Source organism: Scyliorhinus torazame, chromosome 5 (genome assembly GCF_047496885.1).
Source record: "Scyliorhinus torazame isolate Kashiwa2021f chromosome 5, sScyTor2.1, whole genome shotgun sequence".
In the NCBI taxonomy this organism is placed as follows: Eukaryota; Metazoa; Chordata; class Chondrichthyes; order Carcharhiniformes; family Scyliorhinidae; genus Scyliorhinus; species Scyliorhinus torazame.
Window position 1 is genome coordinate 208,182,705 of NC_092711.1, and position 18,627 is coordinate 208,201,331.

General features: G+C 48.0%; 1 protein-coding gene across 1 annotated transcript in view; it reads right to left on the bottom strand.

The window, feature by feature from the left end:
- Positions 1-3,809: 3,809 nt before the first annotated feature.
- LOC140420915 (sodium- and chloride-dependent neutral and basic amino acid transporter B(0+)-like) overlaps positions 3,810-18,627 on the bottom strand; it is a 277,105-nt gene continuing 262,287 nt past the window's right edge. Inside the window, exon 14 of the mRNA XM_072505063.1 lies at positions 3,810-4,359. Coding sequence (XP_072361164.1) covers positions 4,222-4,359 — 138 coding nt within the window. The 3' untranslated portion in view covers positions 3,810-4,221. The remainder of the gene's footprint in view (positions 4,360-18,627) is intronic.

Here is an 18,627-nt window from a genome sequence, read left to right on the forward strand (position 1 = left end):
GGATGGGTGGAGGCGAACCCCCACCCCAAAGTGCCATGGACTCAGAGTGGGATGAAGAGCACGACACAACGCCACTGCTGTCACCAACACCCTCCAGCATCGCAGAAACACTCACCTCGGTTGGGCACTTTAGTGATGAGGCGTCTGCTACACTCACTGGTGCGCACAACACAGCCATCCCGGTACAGAAGGTGGAGGTAGGAGCAGCAGAGGGGCCGGGCGGTCGGAGGGCAGCCCAGCCCAAGCGAACATCTGCCGCCCAGATGGATCCCGGGTTCCTGGAGTTACCACACCCACACATAGATCCGATGCAACCACCGACCCGGAGAAGAGCGAAGAGGGTGATGGCCGGCTTGCGGCAGCTGCAGTCGCAGGTGGAGGAGTCCACCCGGATCCACGAGCTGGAAGTGGTGCCGGTCATACGTGCCACCCAGGCCGACACCGCACGGGTGGCGTCCGTGGTGGAGGCAACGGGTGCGACGGTGTCAGACATGGGGAACGGTTTGCGAGGCCTGGAGCTTTCCGTGCAGGCGGCGCCTGTGGCCCAGGACATGGCTGCCCTCTCACAGGAGGCCATGAGTCAGTGCCAGCGCCAGATGGCAGAGGCGCTCAACACCATAGCCCAGTCTCAGCAGGCCATAGCCCAGTCTCAGCAGGCCATGGCCCAGTCTCTGCAGGCCATCGCTGAGGGCATCGGCGCCAGTGGCCATGTGTGAGCCGGCGTCGCACTGTCACAGACAGGGTTTGCCAACCCCCTGGGCTCCATGGCTGCAAACCTGCAGACCCCTGTCGATACCAGCACGGGCCTCCAGGACTGGCAGCACCAGATGTCGGGGGGGGCGTCGGATGGCCAGTCCATTCACATACCCCACCCATGTAGAGGCCTGGGGGCCATCGGGCACCTCGAGGGAGGAGGAGGTGGTGTGGTCCGTCCCGGCTCCCCCTGTAGGGGAGGTCCCGGAACACCGCGACACCTCGGACTCCCCCCCCTTCTGTCCCAGGTGCATCGGGTGGGCAACGGGCAGGACAGGCTGGCAGCTCGCCATCCCAGTCACCCGGGCCGCAGCCTGGCCCATCTAGGCCAGGACGCCCCAGGAAACGGCCGCCAAATGGATCCAGTGTCAGAGGGCAGGAATCACAGGAGTCCACCTCCAGTTCTGCTGTACCGTCTGGGGAACCACGTAGACGTAGTCAAAGGGCCCGTAAGGCCAAACAATTAGACACTGAGTAGGTTCTCCGCCTCATTGCGTGGCCTCCGTATAGGCGTCTTCAGCCACGATCGCAATGGGTAGCCCCTGTCGCCCAGCAACCAGCCCCTCAGCCGGAGATGGCGTCCCTCGTACATGCCGGGGATGGATGACCGGGACAACACGTATGAGTTGTGTACACTGCCTGGGTAACGGGCGCAGACGTGCAGGATCATCATGCGGTGGTCGCAGACCACCTGTATGTTCATCGAATAGGTCCCCTTCCTATTGGTGAACACGGCCCTGTTATCTGCAGGTGGCCGCACGGCGATGTGCATCCCATCAATCGCGCCCTGGACCATGGGGAACCCGGCCACGGCAGAGAAGCCCACGGCCCGGGCATCTTGGCTGGCCCGGTCCACAGGGAAGCGGATGTAGCGGGGCGCCATGGCATACAGGGCATCTGTCACTGCCCGGATGCACCGATGTCTGCGATATGCCGGACAGGTCCCCACTCGGTGCCTGGAATGACCCCGTTGCATAAAAGTTCAGGGCCACCGTAACCTTAACGGACACGGGGAGAGGGTGTCCCCCGCCAGTGCCACGCGGTGACAGGTGTGCCATCAGGTGGCAGATGTGTGCCACGGTTTCCCGCCTCATCCAGAGTCTCCTCCTGCATTCCCGGTCCGTGAGGTCCTGGTATGACTGCCGGGGCCGGTACACACGGGGCGCCCTCGGGTGCCTCCGTTGCCGTGGGGCCGCAACGTCCTCCTCCCCCTCCTCGTCCTGTCGGTCAGGTGTCCCTCCATCCTGGGCGGCTGCCGCCTGTCCCTCTGCGGCAGCCTGCGCCGCCTCTCTGGCACGCTCCTCCTCCTCATCCTCCTCATCCAGGACAACATAGACATTAGCGGCTGCCACCACGGCGGCCAACATCGCTGGATGATCGGAAAACATGACGGCCTGGTGGGGGCGAGGGGAACGACAACATGTCATCATTGCCCATATCCCATCCTCCCCCCAGCCAGGTGGCATGGACCGCATGGGTCCAACTGTTGGAGGCTGGCACCTGGCCAGGTGGACCAACTCACTTGCCCTCGCATCCCCCTCCCCGGCACGGACCCCCCAACCTCCTCCCCGGCACGGATCCCCCAACCTCCTCCCCGGCACGGACCCCAACCTCCTCCCCGGCACGGACCCCCCCAACCTCCTCCCCGGCACGTTCCCCCCATCCTCTTCCCCGGCACGGACCCCCCATCCCCCTCCCCGGCACGGACCACCCCCAACCTCCTCCCCGGCACGGACCCCCCATCCCCCTCCCCGGCATGGACCCCCCCAACCTCCTCCCCGGCACGGACCCCCCAGCCCCCTCCACGGCACGGACCCCCCCAACCTCCTCCCCGGCACGGACCCCCCATCCTCCTACCTGGCACAGACCCCCCCTACCTCCTTCCCGGCACAGACCCCCCCCATCCCCCTCCCCGGCACGGACCTTCCATCCCCCTCCCCGGCACGGACCCCTCCCCAACCTCCTCCCCGGCACGGACCCCAACCTCCTCCCTGGCACGGACCCCCCAACCTCCTCCTCGGCACGGACCCCCCATCCTCCTCCCCGGCACGGACCCCCCCCCAACCTCCTCCCCGGCACAGACCCCCCTCCTGGCATCCAGTGCGCCTTGACATTGGCAGGCACGTTGTTCGGCTTCCCCTGCCTTTATAGGCCCCATGTCCTTCTCATTTTCCCCTTCCCCCGCATCCTCCTCATCGGAGGAGGCCTGCCCTACCTCCTCCTCCTCCTCCGGCACATCGCACCTCTGCTGTGCGATGTTGTGGAGGATGCAGCAGGCTGCCAAGATGCGGGTGACCCTCTCAGCTTTGTACTGGAGGGCCCCTCCAGAATGGTCCAGGCACCGCACCTTCAGGATGGCGAAGCACTGCTTGATCACAACCCTGGTCGCTGCGTGAACGTCGCTATAGCGAGTCTGCGTCGGTATGGTGCCTTCGGATAGGTGTCATGAGCCATGGCTGCAGCGGGTAACCACTGACACCCAGAAGCCAACCCCTCAGCTGGGGGGCGGGGGGGGGGGGGGGGGGGGGGGTGGAGGGGGGGGGGGGGAGTGGGGAGAGTGAGGGGGCCCTCGAACATGTCAGGGGGGCTTTCAAACATGTCGGGGAGGTGCCCTCGAACATATCAGGGAGGGGTGCTCTCGAACATGTCAGGGATCGCCGAGTGTGCCAGGATGACATGTCAGGGATCGCCGAGTGTGCCAGGATGAAGGAATCATGCGCACTGCCCGGGTATCGGGCGCAGAGGTGCCTCGTGTCTTCCTGGCAGCGCCTGACATTCAAGGACATGCGCAGGTCTATTTTGAACTTGCTATTTTGAAGATGTTAGCCAGGATTCTCCGATCTCGCTTGCGGCTGGGATTCTCCAGTCCCTCTGAATGTGAATGGAATTTCGCTGGGTCGCCACATTCTCTGTTCTCCTGGGTCGGTGATGGATGAGGTCAGAGAATCCCAGCCGTTGTCCCCTGAAATATTCAAGTGCTTGCATGCTGTTGTTGAAAATGATGCCTCTGAGAAGTCAGAAAGTTGACAGACTGAAAAATTAAATGAGTCGATAGATTGTCTCTTGCTGATTTAATGTTTTTCCTTGTCCTCCAAGTGAAACCTTTAGCAAACAGAATTTAAACAATAATTGGTGCAGAGCTAGAATCAGCGAACCTGGAAAGAATTGGAGGGCACACAGCAGTTGAGACTGAACAGTTAATCACTGCAGAGAGCTTCAATCACAGTGAATGGGAAAGATATTGGAAATGTAGCACGTAGGAACCTCTCAAGCCAACAATGACATTGAGGAACTTGGGCCAAACTTAATGAGCAAACAATGCAACAGAGTAGTAATTAAGAAATTAATCACACATCCTAGATATTATCCATATTTGGGTTCTGGCTAAATTGCTGATTCCCACTGAAATTAGATTTTGAGTTTAGGACCATTTTTTACAAAGAGAAGAGCAAATTCTTTCTTTGAATTTCAAATCTCAGGAGTGGCCAGAAGTTGCACACGGTTAGGGGCTTTTGTAGAATCGGGTCTCTTTCTGTATCCTTCCCCTCTGTGTTGTTCCAAGTATGGTCCCCAATCCGGAGCCGATGTGCAAGCGGCAGAAATTTTCTGTGAAAAGAAAAACAAAATGATCAATAATTTCTGCTAGATTTTTACTCACAATTGTTATGGGTCAGGGTATAAAAACTTCAAAGTATATTATGGAGTTCACCCGACCTATAACTTTAAAAAAAAAATTTGGCTAGCATGAGCACGAGACTATCCTTCAGGTGTTATTCCCAGTCTTCCAAGACACTTTAATCAAACAAGCTTTATTCGAAGAACTTAGTTAATATTTATATATAACCAAACAGCAAGAGGTTTTATCAATTACAAACATAAAGATACCCCATAGCTACAGTAATCTATGTATAACACTTCATGAATTCCTCCTTAACTGTTCCAATTCAAATGCAAAATCCCATAAATCAGAAAAAAAAACAGCACTCTGCATTCTCATTTGAATCTCACCTGAGATTCTGACCCCATCTCACCAAGCAGGTTTAAACCCTTCCGAAAAGCAAACTATATCTTTTAAGTTACAAAAACAGCAGGTATTTAGAATCAATGTTTTTTTTTTACCAGGACAGATATTTAAAATGAAAATAGAAAGACAGGAACAAAACACTCTTCTCCCTGAGTCCACAGCAGTCAAATCTGAAAGTAAAATTAAGAAAAGCTCATAGCCACAGCTCAGCCCCACCCACAAAATGACATAACTGAAGCCATGTGACAAGACAGATACCTTTCTTAAAGGGACACTCCCATTAATTTCCAAATATGTAAAAAACCCTGATGCAAATCAGATTCTCCTGCAGTTTGACCCAACAAAGATCTGGATGTAGTGCTTGAAGAATTTGAATGACCTCAGAGGTCAAGGTCAATGAATGTATCTTCGAAAACCCACCAATTACACTGCTGCTTACTGCTACAGCTCAGTGTACCACATTCCCATCAGTCACCCCAAAACAATCTCGACAATCAGAACTGATTTACCCAAGAGTACGGGTGTTAGCTCATCCCACCAACAAGGTAGCCTGCTTCAACGACTACCGACCGTGGCCCTCACGTCTGTTATCATGAAATGCTTCGAGCGGCCTAGTCAAGAGACGGATCACTTCCAGCCTCCCAGATGGTCTCGATCCACTGCAGTTTGCCTATCATCGCAACCGGTCCACAGCAGATGCTATCGCCCTGACTCTACAATCAACACTCGAACACCTCGACAACAAGGACACCTATAAAAGACTGCTGTTCATCCACTACAGCTCCACCTTCAACACCATTATCCTGACAAGACTAATAACCAAACTCTGCAATCTTGGACTTGACTCCTTCCTGTGCAGCTGGAGCCTTGACTTCCTCACCAACAGACCGCAATCTGTCAGGATAGGCAAGGGCCCCTCCTCCACATTAGTCCTCAACACCAAAGCCCCACAAGGATGCTCAGTCCACATGACGGTGTGGCAAGATTTAACTCCAACTCAATCTGTAAGTTTGCGTATGATACGACTGTGGGGGGCCGTATCTCAAACAACAACGAATCCGACTACAGGAGCGAGATAAATAACTTGGTTGCATGGTGTACCGAAAATGACCTCTCTCTAAATGTCACAAAGATCAAGGAACTGATCATCGACTTCAGGAAGCGTAGCATGACACCCCTCCCCCATCTGCATCAATGGCTCACAAGTGGAGATGGTCGATAGCTTTAAGTTCCTGAGGGTCACCATCACAAACAGTCTGTCCTGTGTTAAGTAATGGGTGAAGAGACATTCCAATTAGTTGTCTCATTTATGTTAAGTATCCAATAATTGACACTGATATGTAAAGGGGCTTCAGGTGGCCTTTGTGTCAGGTGATGTGAGGTTAGAATTTTGTGCAGTCAGCTGAAGTGAAATAAATGTGTTGGTGAAAAGGAGCAGAACTTTTGACACTTTATACAACAGCAGCTAAACATCTAACAAATGGTAGCAGAGGATGGTTGCTGTGCAAATGTGAAGGGTTGAAAGATACAACTTTTCCAGACGAAACCAAGGAGTGAGTGAGCAGAGAAAAAGAAAACAAAGATATATGGCTGAACCTAGGATAAAGATGGCCGGATATAACTATTCCCCCCTTATTTTCTGAAAGGGGATCGAACGACCAATGGAGCAGTGCAGCAGTTTTGTGGACAAAGGTAACTGCCTTGGAAAAGAGAAAACAAGGCATGGCATTGGCTCTTTCTCTACCTTATGACAGTAAAATCCGGAGAGCAAAGTGTTTTCTGAGCTGGAATTGGAAGAGTTAGACTCCAGAAGAAGGTCTGCAGACTCTATTATGTTATATGGATAAGATCTATATGAAGGATGACTTGTTAAGTGTGTATGAAGCATGGTCGGATTTTGATAGGTTCCGGAAAATAGAGGATTTCTCCATTGAAGGCTATATAATGCAATTTGGCAGACAATATAAAATACCTGGAATTTCCAGTCTGTGTTGGCCTTTAAATTACTTGACTGTGCTAGAGTGAGCAACATGGATAGGCTCATGGTTTTGACAGGAGTTCAGTTTGCGGATAAGGATACCTTATTTGATCCGATGACAGAAGTTTTGAAAAAGTTTCTGGGGTAACATTCGATTCCGATGGCTCTGATGACCCAAATAGTTCAGCCGGCAATAAAGCAGAATATGGAAGATACACTACTAACAGGATGGCAAAATCGTACGACTACGAACAGGTCCCAAGACTATAGAAGGAGATCGAGACCCGGAAATTATGAAGAGAGAAACCCAGTTAGAACCTACGATAGGAAGGTGAACCCCAGAAATGAAAGGGCGTCATAAAGCGATGTTTCCGATGTGACTCTCAATACCATTATGCTTTCAACTGTCCAACACGTTATAATAGAGTGTTTGAAGCGACACATGAGATGGAAGAGTCAGAAGAGGAAAAAGATAGCGACCAGAAAGAAGGCATTGTCCTATTAACAAGTAGTTTTACACCGTTAATGAGGGTGTTGGTTGCAGAATCCTTCAATTGCGCTGTATTGGACAGTGGCTGCACATCTTCTGTGTGTGGAATTGACTGGTTGAAATGTTACCTGGACTCCTTGAATGCTGAAAATCGTAACAAGTTTAAGGAATTTGAAAGTTCCACAAGTTTCAGGTTTGGGGATAATAATACTCTGAAGTTGCTGAAAAGAGTGGTGATCTCTTGCAATATTGCCGGAGTGAATCATTTCATGAGCACTGATGTTGTACCTTTGCTTCTGAGCAGACCGTCGATGAAGAAAGCACACATGAAACTGGATATGGAACAGGATAAGGCAACAGTTTTTGGAAAGACGGTGGACTTACAATTTACACAGCCGGGACACTATATTCCATTACTGACAAATAATATTTCAAGTAGAGTTGTTAAGGATGTGTTAACGGCAGTTTAAAATGCGACTTTAGCTGATAAAAAGCTTGTTGTATTAAACAGCATAGGCAATTTGCGCATCCGTCTCCTCGGAGGCTGAAACATTTATTAAAGGATGCAGGGAAAAAGGATGAAGACTTTACTAAACTAATAGAACAGGTTAGTGATTGCTGTGAAGTTTGTAGGAAGTACAGAAGGAACCAGCACGACCAATAGTAACCCTACCTTTGGCCAGGGATTTTAACGACAATAATATATTTATTTTGCATTTTGTAGATTTAGCAACCAGATTTAGTCAATCAACGATTGTACGAAGTAAAGAAAAGCGAGTAATTCTGGATCAAATCGTGGAAAAATGGATAGGGACAGGAATGGGCCCACCGGCAAAATTCCTTACCGACAATGGGGGAGAATCTTCTAATGGTGAGTTTAGGGATATGTGTGAAAACGTTAATATCACAGTTATGAATATGGCTGCAGAAAGCCCATTTAGTACTGGTGTCTGTGATAGAAACCATGCTGTAATCAATGACATGCTCCGAAGTAGTTTAGCAGCTAGACCGAATTGCAGGCTAAATTCAGCTTTAGCATGGGCAGTACATGCAAATAATTCATTGCAGAAGGTTGGGGGTTATAGTCCCTATCGATTAGTGTTTGGTAGAAATCCTAAAATTCCGTCCATTTTGGATACCAGCCTCCAGCTTGGGAAGGGACTCCAATTAGCTCTGCCATTGCTAAGCATTTAAATTCATTACAAAGCAGTAGAAACACCTTTTTGGAAGCAAAAGTCTCTGAAAGAACTCACAGAGCTTTAAGGCATAATGTACAGCCATCAAATACCGTTTTCCAGCAAGGAGACATAGTATAATATAAGAGAGAAAATTTTAATGAATGGAAAGGCACAGGGAAGATCATAGGCATAGTCGGCAAAACAATTATTTTGCAACATGGCAATCAAACTGTTGGGGTACATTCATCAAGGATAATGGATACAGATTACAAATTTTCAAATTTAGATCGAGCAGACGGACATGACGAGGAACCAGGGTCATCTGGTACGCACGTGTTACAGAACTATGAGGGCCAGTTAACTGATATGGACAGGGTTTCTATCGAGGAACACAACACTTCTGATGAATTAGAATAGGCCATTTCTCGGAAAGGACAACGTCCAAAAGTTGGTACAAAAGTGACATACTTGCCTGAAGTGTCTAGTCAATGGAAGGATGCAACTGTTATTAGTAGAGCAGGGAAGGCCACTGGAAAGTATAAACATTGGTTGAATGTACAGCATTCAGGGGAGGGAGTCAAGACAATGGATTAGGTACACGAAGTTCAAAAATGGAGGGCACAGAAACGCAGTGCCAGTTCAGATAGTACATCGGATAGTGAACAGGTCTGCAGGAAAAGGTTGTGAACTATTGAAAGGACATCCCACAGCAAAAGGGAAAGATCAAGCAGTAGCAGTACAGAACGAAAAACCAGGCGGGAGAGGGGACGTAGTTTATCAAAGTCTCGGAACATGAGTAAGACTATGAATACTAATAGCAGTAGAAGCCCACAGGCACATGAGATTTTGGTGGCTTCCAATAAATTAGATGAAAAAGTTATGAAAGATGCCAAACAGCAAGAACTGCATCGTTGGAGTGAATTTGGGGTATACACGGAAGTACCGGACAGGGGATAAAGAGCTCTATCCCACAGATCGATTTGCATGGAAAAGGTTCTTCCAGATGGAACTTATAAGGCAAAGGCCAGGCTTGTGGCAAGGGAATTTGAAGAAAACTTAGAAGATTAGGATTTAAGGGTTGATTCACCTACGGCAGGAATGGTTATTTTAAAGATCTTCTTGGCTCTATTAGCCACAAAGGCATAGGAATTGAAATCTACAGATATAAAAGATGCCTTCTTGCAGGGGCATCAGCTCCAGAGAGACATTTTTCTCCGTCCACCTAAAGAGACAGCTAACACAGAACGGGTACTCTGGAAGTTGAACAAATGTGTATGTGGATTAAATGATGCGCCTAGAGTCTGGTAATTTTCGGTAAGGTCAGTTTTGTTAAGTTAGGCTGTTGCCAGTTGAAAGCAGATCCGGCAATGTTTTACTGGCACCATAAAGGACATTTTTCTGACATCTTTACGATGCATGTCGATGATTTTTTTGTGGGGTGGGACTAGTGATTTCGAAGCTATTGTAATCTCTGGTTTGAGGAAAGAATTCAGGGTTGGAAGTCAGGCTTCCGGTGCATTTAAATATATTGGACTGGAAATTAGACAGACTAAGTTAGGGGCAACTTTACGTCAGCAATCTTATTTGGGAAGCATCAGTCCAATAGCAATTAATTGTGGCTGGGTTTCACAAAAAGATGCAATGGTTTCAAAGATGGAAAGAGAGCAACTGCGAAGTTTAATTGGGTAACTGAATTGGTTTGGTAGACAGACTAGACCAGACGCGAGTTTTGATGTATTGGAGTTGAGTACAAAAATGAATGATCCCAAAGTGGAAGACATAATAAGAGCAAATAAAGCGTTGGCCAAACTAAAAATGTAGGAGTGTGTTTTGAGGTTCCTGGTTTTAGGTGACCTTAGGCACTTGAAACTCATAGTTTATAGTGATGCGTCCTATGCAAATTTATGTTATGCGGTTTTAAGCGCAGGAGGTTTTATATTTTTCCTATTGGGGAACAATGGCAAATGTTGCTCTCTTGTGTGGGAAACAAAGAAAATAAGGAGAGTGGTCAAAAGCACTTTGGCTGCTGAGAAGTCAAGCCTTGTAGCGGCGGTGGATATGGCCTTTTATATATCTCAGATATTGACAGAAATTTTGGAATTAGGGGATTTGGGCAATATACCTATTGACTGTCACATTGACAATAAATCCCTGTGGGAAACTGTGCACTCTGCAAAAAAGTGTCAATGAAAGAAAGATAAGGATACACACCGCATGTTTGATGCAGATGTTGGACAGAGGGAAAAAAGCTAAAATTAAATGGGTCGAAAGTAGCTATCAATTGTCAGACTGTTTTACAAAAAGAGGGGCTAGTTCACAGAAACATTTGGATATTGTTAATGAAGGGCGCCTGTTTCTGTGACTGTTTTTTTTCTTTTCTTCCAAACAAAACAAAAATGAAAAAAAGAAGAGAAATTGCGTGTGTTTTTGAGTTTTGAAATTTTGTTTTCACCTAATTATATTTTTTCTCCAAGGGGAGACTGTTAAGTAATGGGTTATGAGACATTCCAATTAGTTGTCTCATTTATGTTATGAAGTGGAAATGCCGGCGTTGGACTGGGTGACCACAGTAAGAAGTCTTACAACACCAGGTTAAAGACCAACAGTCCTTCACCTGAGGAGGGAGCAGTGCTCCGAAAGCTAGTGTTTGAAACAAACCTGTTGGTCTTTAACCTGGTGTTGTAAGATTTCTTACTGTCATTTACGTTAAGTATCCAATAATTGACACTGATATGTAAAGGGACTTCAGGTGGCCTTTGTGTCAGGTGATGTGATGTTAGAGTTTTGTGCAGAGTCTGTTGAAGTGAAATAAAGGTGTTGGTGAAAAGGAGCAGAACTTTTGACTCTTTATGCAACAGCAGCTAAACGTCTAACATCCTGGTCCACTCACGTTGATGCAACAGTCAGGAAAGCCCAACAATGTGTCTACTTCCTACAGAAGCTATAAAAAATTGGCATGTCTGCATCGACTCTCACAAACTTCTACAGATGTGCAATAGAGAGCATCCTGTCCGGCTGCATCACAGCCTGGTATGGCAACTGCTCGGTCTAAGGTCACAAGAAACAGCAGTGTGGTGAACTCAGCCCAGGGCATCACACAAGCTTGCTACCCCCACATTGATTCTGTATACACCTCCCGCTGCCTCAGGAAGGCAGACAACATTAGCAGAGACCCCTCCCACCCAGACATTGCCTTCTTCCAGACCTGCCATCAGGCTGTAGGTATAGAAATCTGAAGACCTACACATCCAGACATCGAAACAGCTTCTTCCCCACAGGTACAAGACTCCTCAATGACCCCCACTCGGACTGATCTGTCTCCTGTAAGAACACTATTCACAACGCCCTATGCTGCTCTTGCTCATATATTTGCTTTGTTTGGCCCCTTGTTTCACACTGTAACCAATCACTGTTTGTCGATGTACCATTTGTCAATGTTCTCTGTAGATTATTCTCTTTCTGTACTATGTACGTACTGTGTCCGTTCCCTCGGCCGCAGAAAAATACTTTTCATTGTACTTCGCTATATGTGACAATAAATGAAATCAAAATCAAACTAATGGGATAAAACACATGTTCCACAACTTGTATACGCAACTGTGACAGCCACATCATCCAAACAAATTGCACACACTCACTGACACTCTTCTCACTCACACACAGGACAGGGGAGTGCACAGCTGAGGCAGTAGGAGCTAATCAACAGGGAACAGGCATTTCTCAAACCTAACCACAATGCAGGAGGCACTGTGACATCATTAGGACTGCCATTGCTGAGTCCATGGTGTGTGTGTGGGGGGGGGGGGGGTGCTGAAACCATTGATGCTGAAGGTATCTTGATATAATTTGGTGAGTTATTGGAGAGAGATTTTCATGAAATTGTTTTATGGATGGCTTTATTGTAAGAAGGTCATCAAGTGATATTGGGATACTGTGATGGAGGTGAGGGAGGCCAGGGCATTGGGGGGCTCTCAGTAACAGTGGATCCATGGTAATTTTATGGAAACCAGAATCTAAGCAGATTGTCTCAGACAGCCCGATGTTCTTAATTTCACACTCAACCAGCAGCTGAGATCCTGAAGTTTGTACGTAAATTAGAGGATGGTACAGATGTGGCATCTTCACCTGGTGAGTCACTGGGAGGCTGCAGGGATGGCATAGGTACAGGCTTATTGGGGGAGAGAAGTCACACATGGGTTCTGCTCCAGAGAATGAGCACTTTGATGGGATACTCGATAAAAAACCCTGATGACTATACACAAGGAAATACATTGTGCATCAAGCAAAAACTCTGTGATCAAAAGTAAAGGAGCACGAAGGAGTCCAGCACCAGTTTAACACAAGACTTTCCTCATAGAACCGGTGGCCAACTCCGTTCTCACACTTGTGGACACAACCCTGATGCAGAATCTGATATTTCAGCTCCCATTACAGCTCACATAGCTTCCACTCAATCATATAATCCCCACAGTGCAGAAGGAGGCTATTCGGCATTGAGCCCCTGAAAGCGCACTATAACCGAGGCACACTCCCCTGTAACCCCATGACCCCACTGAAATGTTTAACTGTAAGGAGAAATTTAGCATGGCCAGTCCACCAAACTAGCACATCTTTGGACAGAAGGGTGAAACCGGAGCACCCAGAGGAAACCCACACAGACACGGGAGAAACTGCAAACTCCACACAGGCAGTCACCCAAAGTCGGAATCGAACCCGGGTCCCTGGTGCTGTGAGGTAGCTAACCACTGTGCCACCATGTTGTCAATGTCTGAGTGCTGCCGTTAAAGATCAGATTGTGGTCATGTTCAGTTAGCCTGCTATGAAACGGGCTGCCGTCATGGCTACAGATACCAGTGGTCAAAATGGTTTCCGGGTCTGACAGTCGTCCTGTAATCTATCCTCCAGCAGATTACTAGGATTGCTGAGGGGCCTCACTGTTTCAGTGGCAGTAGCTTCATGAAGCACAAGCCTCTCTCAGGATTACAGTATTTGTATTCCCATCACTGCCACTTTGCCAGTGCTCCTGCTGTCACCTGTCACCAGACAGCTCAGACTGCTGCTACACATGTCAATGTGGGTCTGTCCAAATATGGACCCTCAATGTCTAGAACTGCTTGTGATCACCATCCAAGATCAGCTGTAATCTCCCCTACTGAATGTCAGCAGCCATGTTGCAGGTACTGGGTTAACACTGTGCAGGAGACTAAGCCAGGTAAAGACACCCACAACACAGGTACTGATGGAATGCACAATAGTGATTAGTTTATTTCTGTTCATATAATTTGGTGAGTTATTGGAGAGAGATTTTCATGAAATTGTTTTATGGATGGCTTTATTGTAAGAAGGTCACCAAGTGATACTGAGATACTGTGATGGAGGTGAGGGGGGCAGGAGCATTGGGGGGGGGGGGGGGGGGCTCTCAGTAACAGTGGATCCATGGTAATTGTATGGAAACCAGAGTCCAAGCAGAGTGTCTCAGACAGCCCGTCTGGAGTGAATGGGATCAGGATGCAGCATGTCTGCCTCCTGTTCGTCCATCTCCCACTCCTCCTGAGGAAACCTCTGGATTCCTGTTGGTAATAAGTATCCCTTCATGTTGATCTTATAGACGTGTCACCACAAAGAAAAAGCGTAGTTCTGCCAAATCTAGAGCCGCTGTTTATCCAGAAGCCAAGATAAAGCAGAAAAAAGAAAGCTCATGACAGTCACAAAGTACTTTTTCCTTCTGCAGATTTAGACTACCCAATTATTTTTTCCAATTGGGGCGATTTTGTGTGGCCAGTCCACTAACTTGTACATCTTGGGTTGTGGGGTGAAATCCATGCAGTCACAGGAAGAATGTGCAAACCTACACAGACAGTGACCCGGGGCTGGGATCGAACATGGATTCTCAGCGCCGTAGGCATCAGTGCTAACCACTACGCCACCATGCCGCCCAGTCACAAAAGGCTTAATACTGTAGAAAGTCTAGAGGAGTATGGAACGAACAGGAGTGAAGCAAAAACAAAAACCAGGAACCAAATAAATATCAGCAGGTAAAATCAAAGAAATTCCCAAGATACTTTACCAATACATTAAGAGGAAGGGAATAACTACAAAAACGTTAGGGCCTATCAGAGATGTACGTGGTACCTTGTGGGTTGATTCAGAAGATGTGGGCAGGATTCTCAATGAGCATTTTGTCTCCTATATCACTAAGGAGAGAGATGATTCAGACATTCTAGTTAAAGAGGAGTGTGAAATATTGGATACAATAAGCATAGTGAGAGAGGAAATACTGGAGGGACTGGCATCCTTGACGGTGGATAAATAACCAGGCCAAATGGATTGTATTCCAGGATGTTGAAAGAAACCGGGGAGGAAATAGCAGGTGCCCTGAGGATTATTTTTCAATCCTGACTAGATACAGGGGAGGTGCCAGATGATTGGCGATCTGCGAATGTTGTACTATTATTAAAAAAGAGTTTGAGCCAGAAAATTATAGCCTGGTCAATCTGACCTGAGTGGTGGGAAAATTATTGGAAACAATTCTGACAGACAGGATAAACTGTCACTTCGAAAGGCATGAATCATTCAGGGATAGGATAGCCAGCATAGTTGTGTCTTACTGACCTGACAGATTTTTTTTGCGGAAGAACAATGGGCATTGATGAGGGTAGTGCAGTGGCTGTTGTTTATCTAGATTTTAGTCAGGTATTTAACAAGGTGGTCCCAGAAGGCAGACTGCTCAGAAAATTGAGATCTTGTAGGATCCAGGGGAAGCTGGCAGATTGAATCTAAAAGTTGGCTCAGTGACAGGAAACAAACAGTAATGGTCGATGGATGTTTTACTTCCAGTAGTGTTACTTAGCTCAGTGTTGGGCTCTTGCTGTTTGCTGTTTATTGTAACGATATAGACTTAAATGTGAGAGACATAATTGGTGAATTTACAGATGACACAAAAGTTGTCAATGTTGTTGATGGTGAAAAGGATAGCTGTCGACTCCAGAATTATATCAATGGTTTGGTTGAGTGGGCAGAGAAGCAGGGAATGGAATTCAGTCCAGAAAAGTGTGAGGTAACCCATTTGGGGATGGAAAATAAAGCAAGAGCACACTCAATCAATGGGAAGACATCGAGAGGGGTTGAGAAAGTGACAGGCATTGAAGTGCATGTCCACAGGTCCTTGAAGGTGGCAGGACAGGTGGACTAGGTGGTGAGGAAATTACATGGACTGCTTTCCTTTATTGGAAGAAGTGTTGAATACAAAAGCAGGAATATAATGGTGGAACTGTATAAAATATTGGTTAGGCCACAGTTGGTGATTTGTGCCCAGTTCTGGTCACCAAATTACAGGAAGGACACTGTCTGGATAGTGTGCAGAAACGATTTTCAAGAATGTTGCCAGGGCTCGGTTATTGGGAGAGATTGGATAGGCTGGGGCTGTTTTATTAGAACAGAGGCGGGTAAAGGTGACCTAATTCAGGTATACAAAATTATGAGGGTCTTTTTACGGGGTGTGGGCATTACTGGTTAGGCCAGCATCTGTTGCTCTTCCCCAGTTGCCCTTCAGAAGGTGGTGGTGAGTTGCCTTTTCAAACTGCTGCAGTCCCTCAGATGCAGGTACACCCACTGTGCTGTTAGGAAGGGAGGTCCAGGATGTTGCCCCAGCGACTGTGCAGAAACGGTGATATATTTCCAAGTCAGGGTGGTGAGTGACTTGAAGGGGAATCTCCAGGTGGTGAGGTTCCCAGGTATCTGCTGCTCTTGTCCTTCTGGATAGTGGTGGTTGTGGGTTTGGAAGGTGCTGTTTAAGGAACCTTGGTGAGTTGCTGCAGTGCATCTTGTAAATGGTACACACGGCTGCCACTGTTTGTCGTGGTGGAGGGTTTGAATGTTTGCAGAAGGTGAGCAATCAAGCGGGCTGCTTTGTCCTGGATGTTGTCGAGCTTCTTGAGTGTTGTTGGAGTTGCATTCAGTCAGGCAAGTGGAGAGTATTCTATTACACTCCTGACTTGTGCCTTGTAGATGGTGGACAGCTTTGGAGGGGTCAGGAGGTGAGTTGCTCGCCATAGGATTCCTAGCCTTTGACCTGCCCTGGGAGCCACAGTATTAATATGACTAATACAGTTCAGTTTCTGATCAATGCTAACCCCCAGGATGTTGACTGTGGGGGATTCAGCAATGATAATGCCATTGAATGTCAAGGGGCAATGGTTAGATCCTCTCTTGTAGGAGATGGTCATTGCCTGGCACGTGTTGCGATTGTAACTTGCCACTTGTCAGCCCAAGCCTGCATATTGTTCAGGTCTTGCTGCATTTGGACATGGACTGCTTCATTAACTGAGGAGTGTGAATGCTGCTGAACATTGCGGAGTCATCTGCAAACATCCCCACTTCTGACCTTATGATGGAAGGAAGGTCATTGATGAAACAGCTGAAGATGGTCTGGTCTATAACACTACCCTGAGGAACTCTTGCAGTGATGTCCTGGAACTGAAATGATTGACCTCCATCCATCACAACCATCTTCCTTTGTGCCAAGTATGACTCCAACCAGCAGAGAATTTTCCCATTGACTCCAGTTTAGCTAGGGCTCCTTGATGCCATCCACGGTCAAATGCTGCCTTGATGTCAAGGGCAGTCACTCTCACCTCACCTCTGGCATTCAGCTCTTTTGTCCATGAATAAACCAAGGCTGTAATGAGGTCAGGAACTGGGTGATGCTGGCGCAACCCAAACTGAGCATTCATGAGCAGGTTATTGCTGAGTAAGTGCCACTTGATAGTATTGTTGATGTCTCCTTCCATCACTTTGCTAATGATGGAGAGTAGGCCGGTAAATGGTTGGGTTAGATTTGTCCTGTTTCCTGTGTACAGGACACATCTGGACAATTTTTCAAATTGCCGGATAGATGCCAGTATTTTAGCTGTACTGGAACAGCTTGACTAGGGGTGCGGCCAGTTCTGGAGCACAAGTCTTCAGTACTATTGCCGGGATATTATCAGGACCCATAGCCTTTCCAGTCTCCAGTGCCCTCAGCCGTTTCTTGATATCACATGGAGTGAATTGTATTGGCTGAAGACTGACATCTGTGATGCTGGGGACCTTCGGAGGATACCGAGATGGTTCATCCACTCGGAACTTCTGACTGAAGATTGTTGCAAATGCCTTAGCCTTGTCTTTTGCACATATGTGCTGGGTTCCTCCATCATTGAGGATGGGGATATTTCTGGAGCCTCGTTCTCCAGTGGGTTGTTTAATTGTCCACCACCATTCACGGCTAGATGTGGCAGGACTACAGAGCTTAGATCTGATGCGTTTGTTGTGGAATCGCTTAGCTCTGCCTAGTACTTGCTACTTATGCTGTTTGGCACACAAGGAGTCCTGCGTTGTAGCTTCACCAGGTTGACACCTAATTTTTTGGTACGCCTGATGTTGGTCCTGGTTGCCCTCCTGCACTCTTCATTGAACCAGGGTTGATCCCCTGGCTTGGTGGTACTGGTAGAGTGGGGGGAAATGCCAGCCCATGAGGTTGCAGATTCTGGTTGAATACAATTCTGCTGCTGATGATGACCCACAACGCCTCATGAATGCCCCCCTTGAGTAGCTAGATCTATTCAAAGTCTATCCCATGTAGCACGGTGGTTGTGCCACAGAACCCGATGGAGGGTATCCTCAGTGTGAAGACGGGACTTTGTCCCTGCAAGCACTGTGCGGTGGTCCCTTCTACGGATACTGTCATGGACAGATGCAGCAGGCAGATTGGTGAGGATAAGTAAGTTTGTTGGTTCCCTCACCAGCTGCTGCAGCCCCATCCTAGCAGCTATGTCCTTTAGGACCCAGCCAGCTCGGTCTGTGCTGGTACTACCGAGCCACTCTTGGTGATGGACATTGAAGTCTCCCACCCAAAGTGGGAGAGTGTGCTCTTCCCACCCTCACTTGTGGGTGTTCAAGTGGTGGTCAACATGGAGGATTACTTGCATGATTCATCAGCTGATGGTGGCCGGGACGTGGTAATCAGCAGGAGGTTTCCTTACCCATGTTTAACCTGAAGCCATGAGACTTCATGGGGTCCAGAGTCAATGTTGAGGACTCCCAGGGCAACTCCCTCCCACTGTGCCATCACCTCTGCTGGGTCTGTCCTGCTGGTGAGACAGAACATACTCAGGAACGGTGATAGTGGTGCCTGGGACATTGCCTGTAAGGTATGATTCTGTGAATA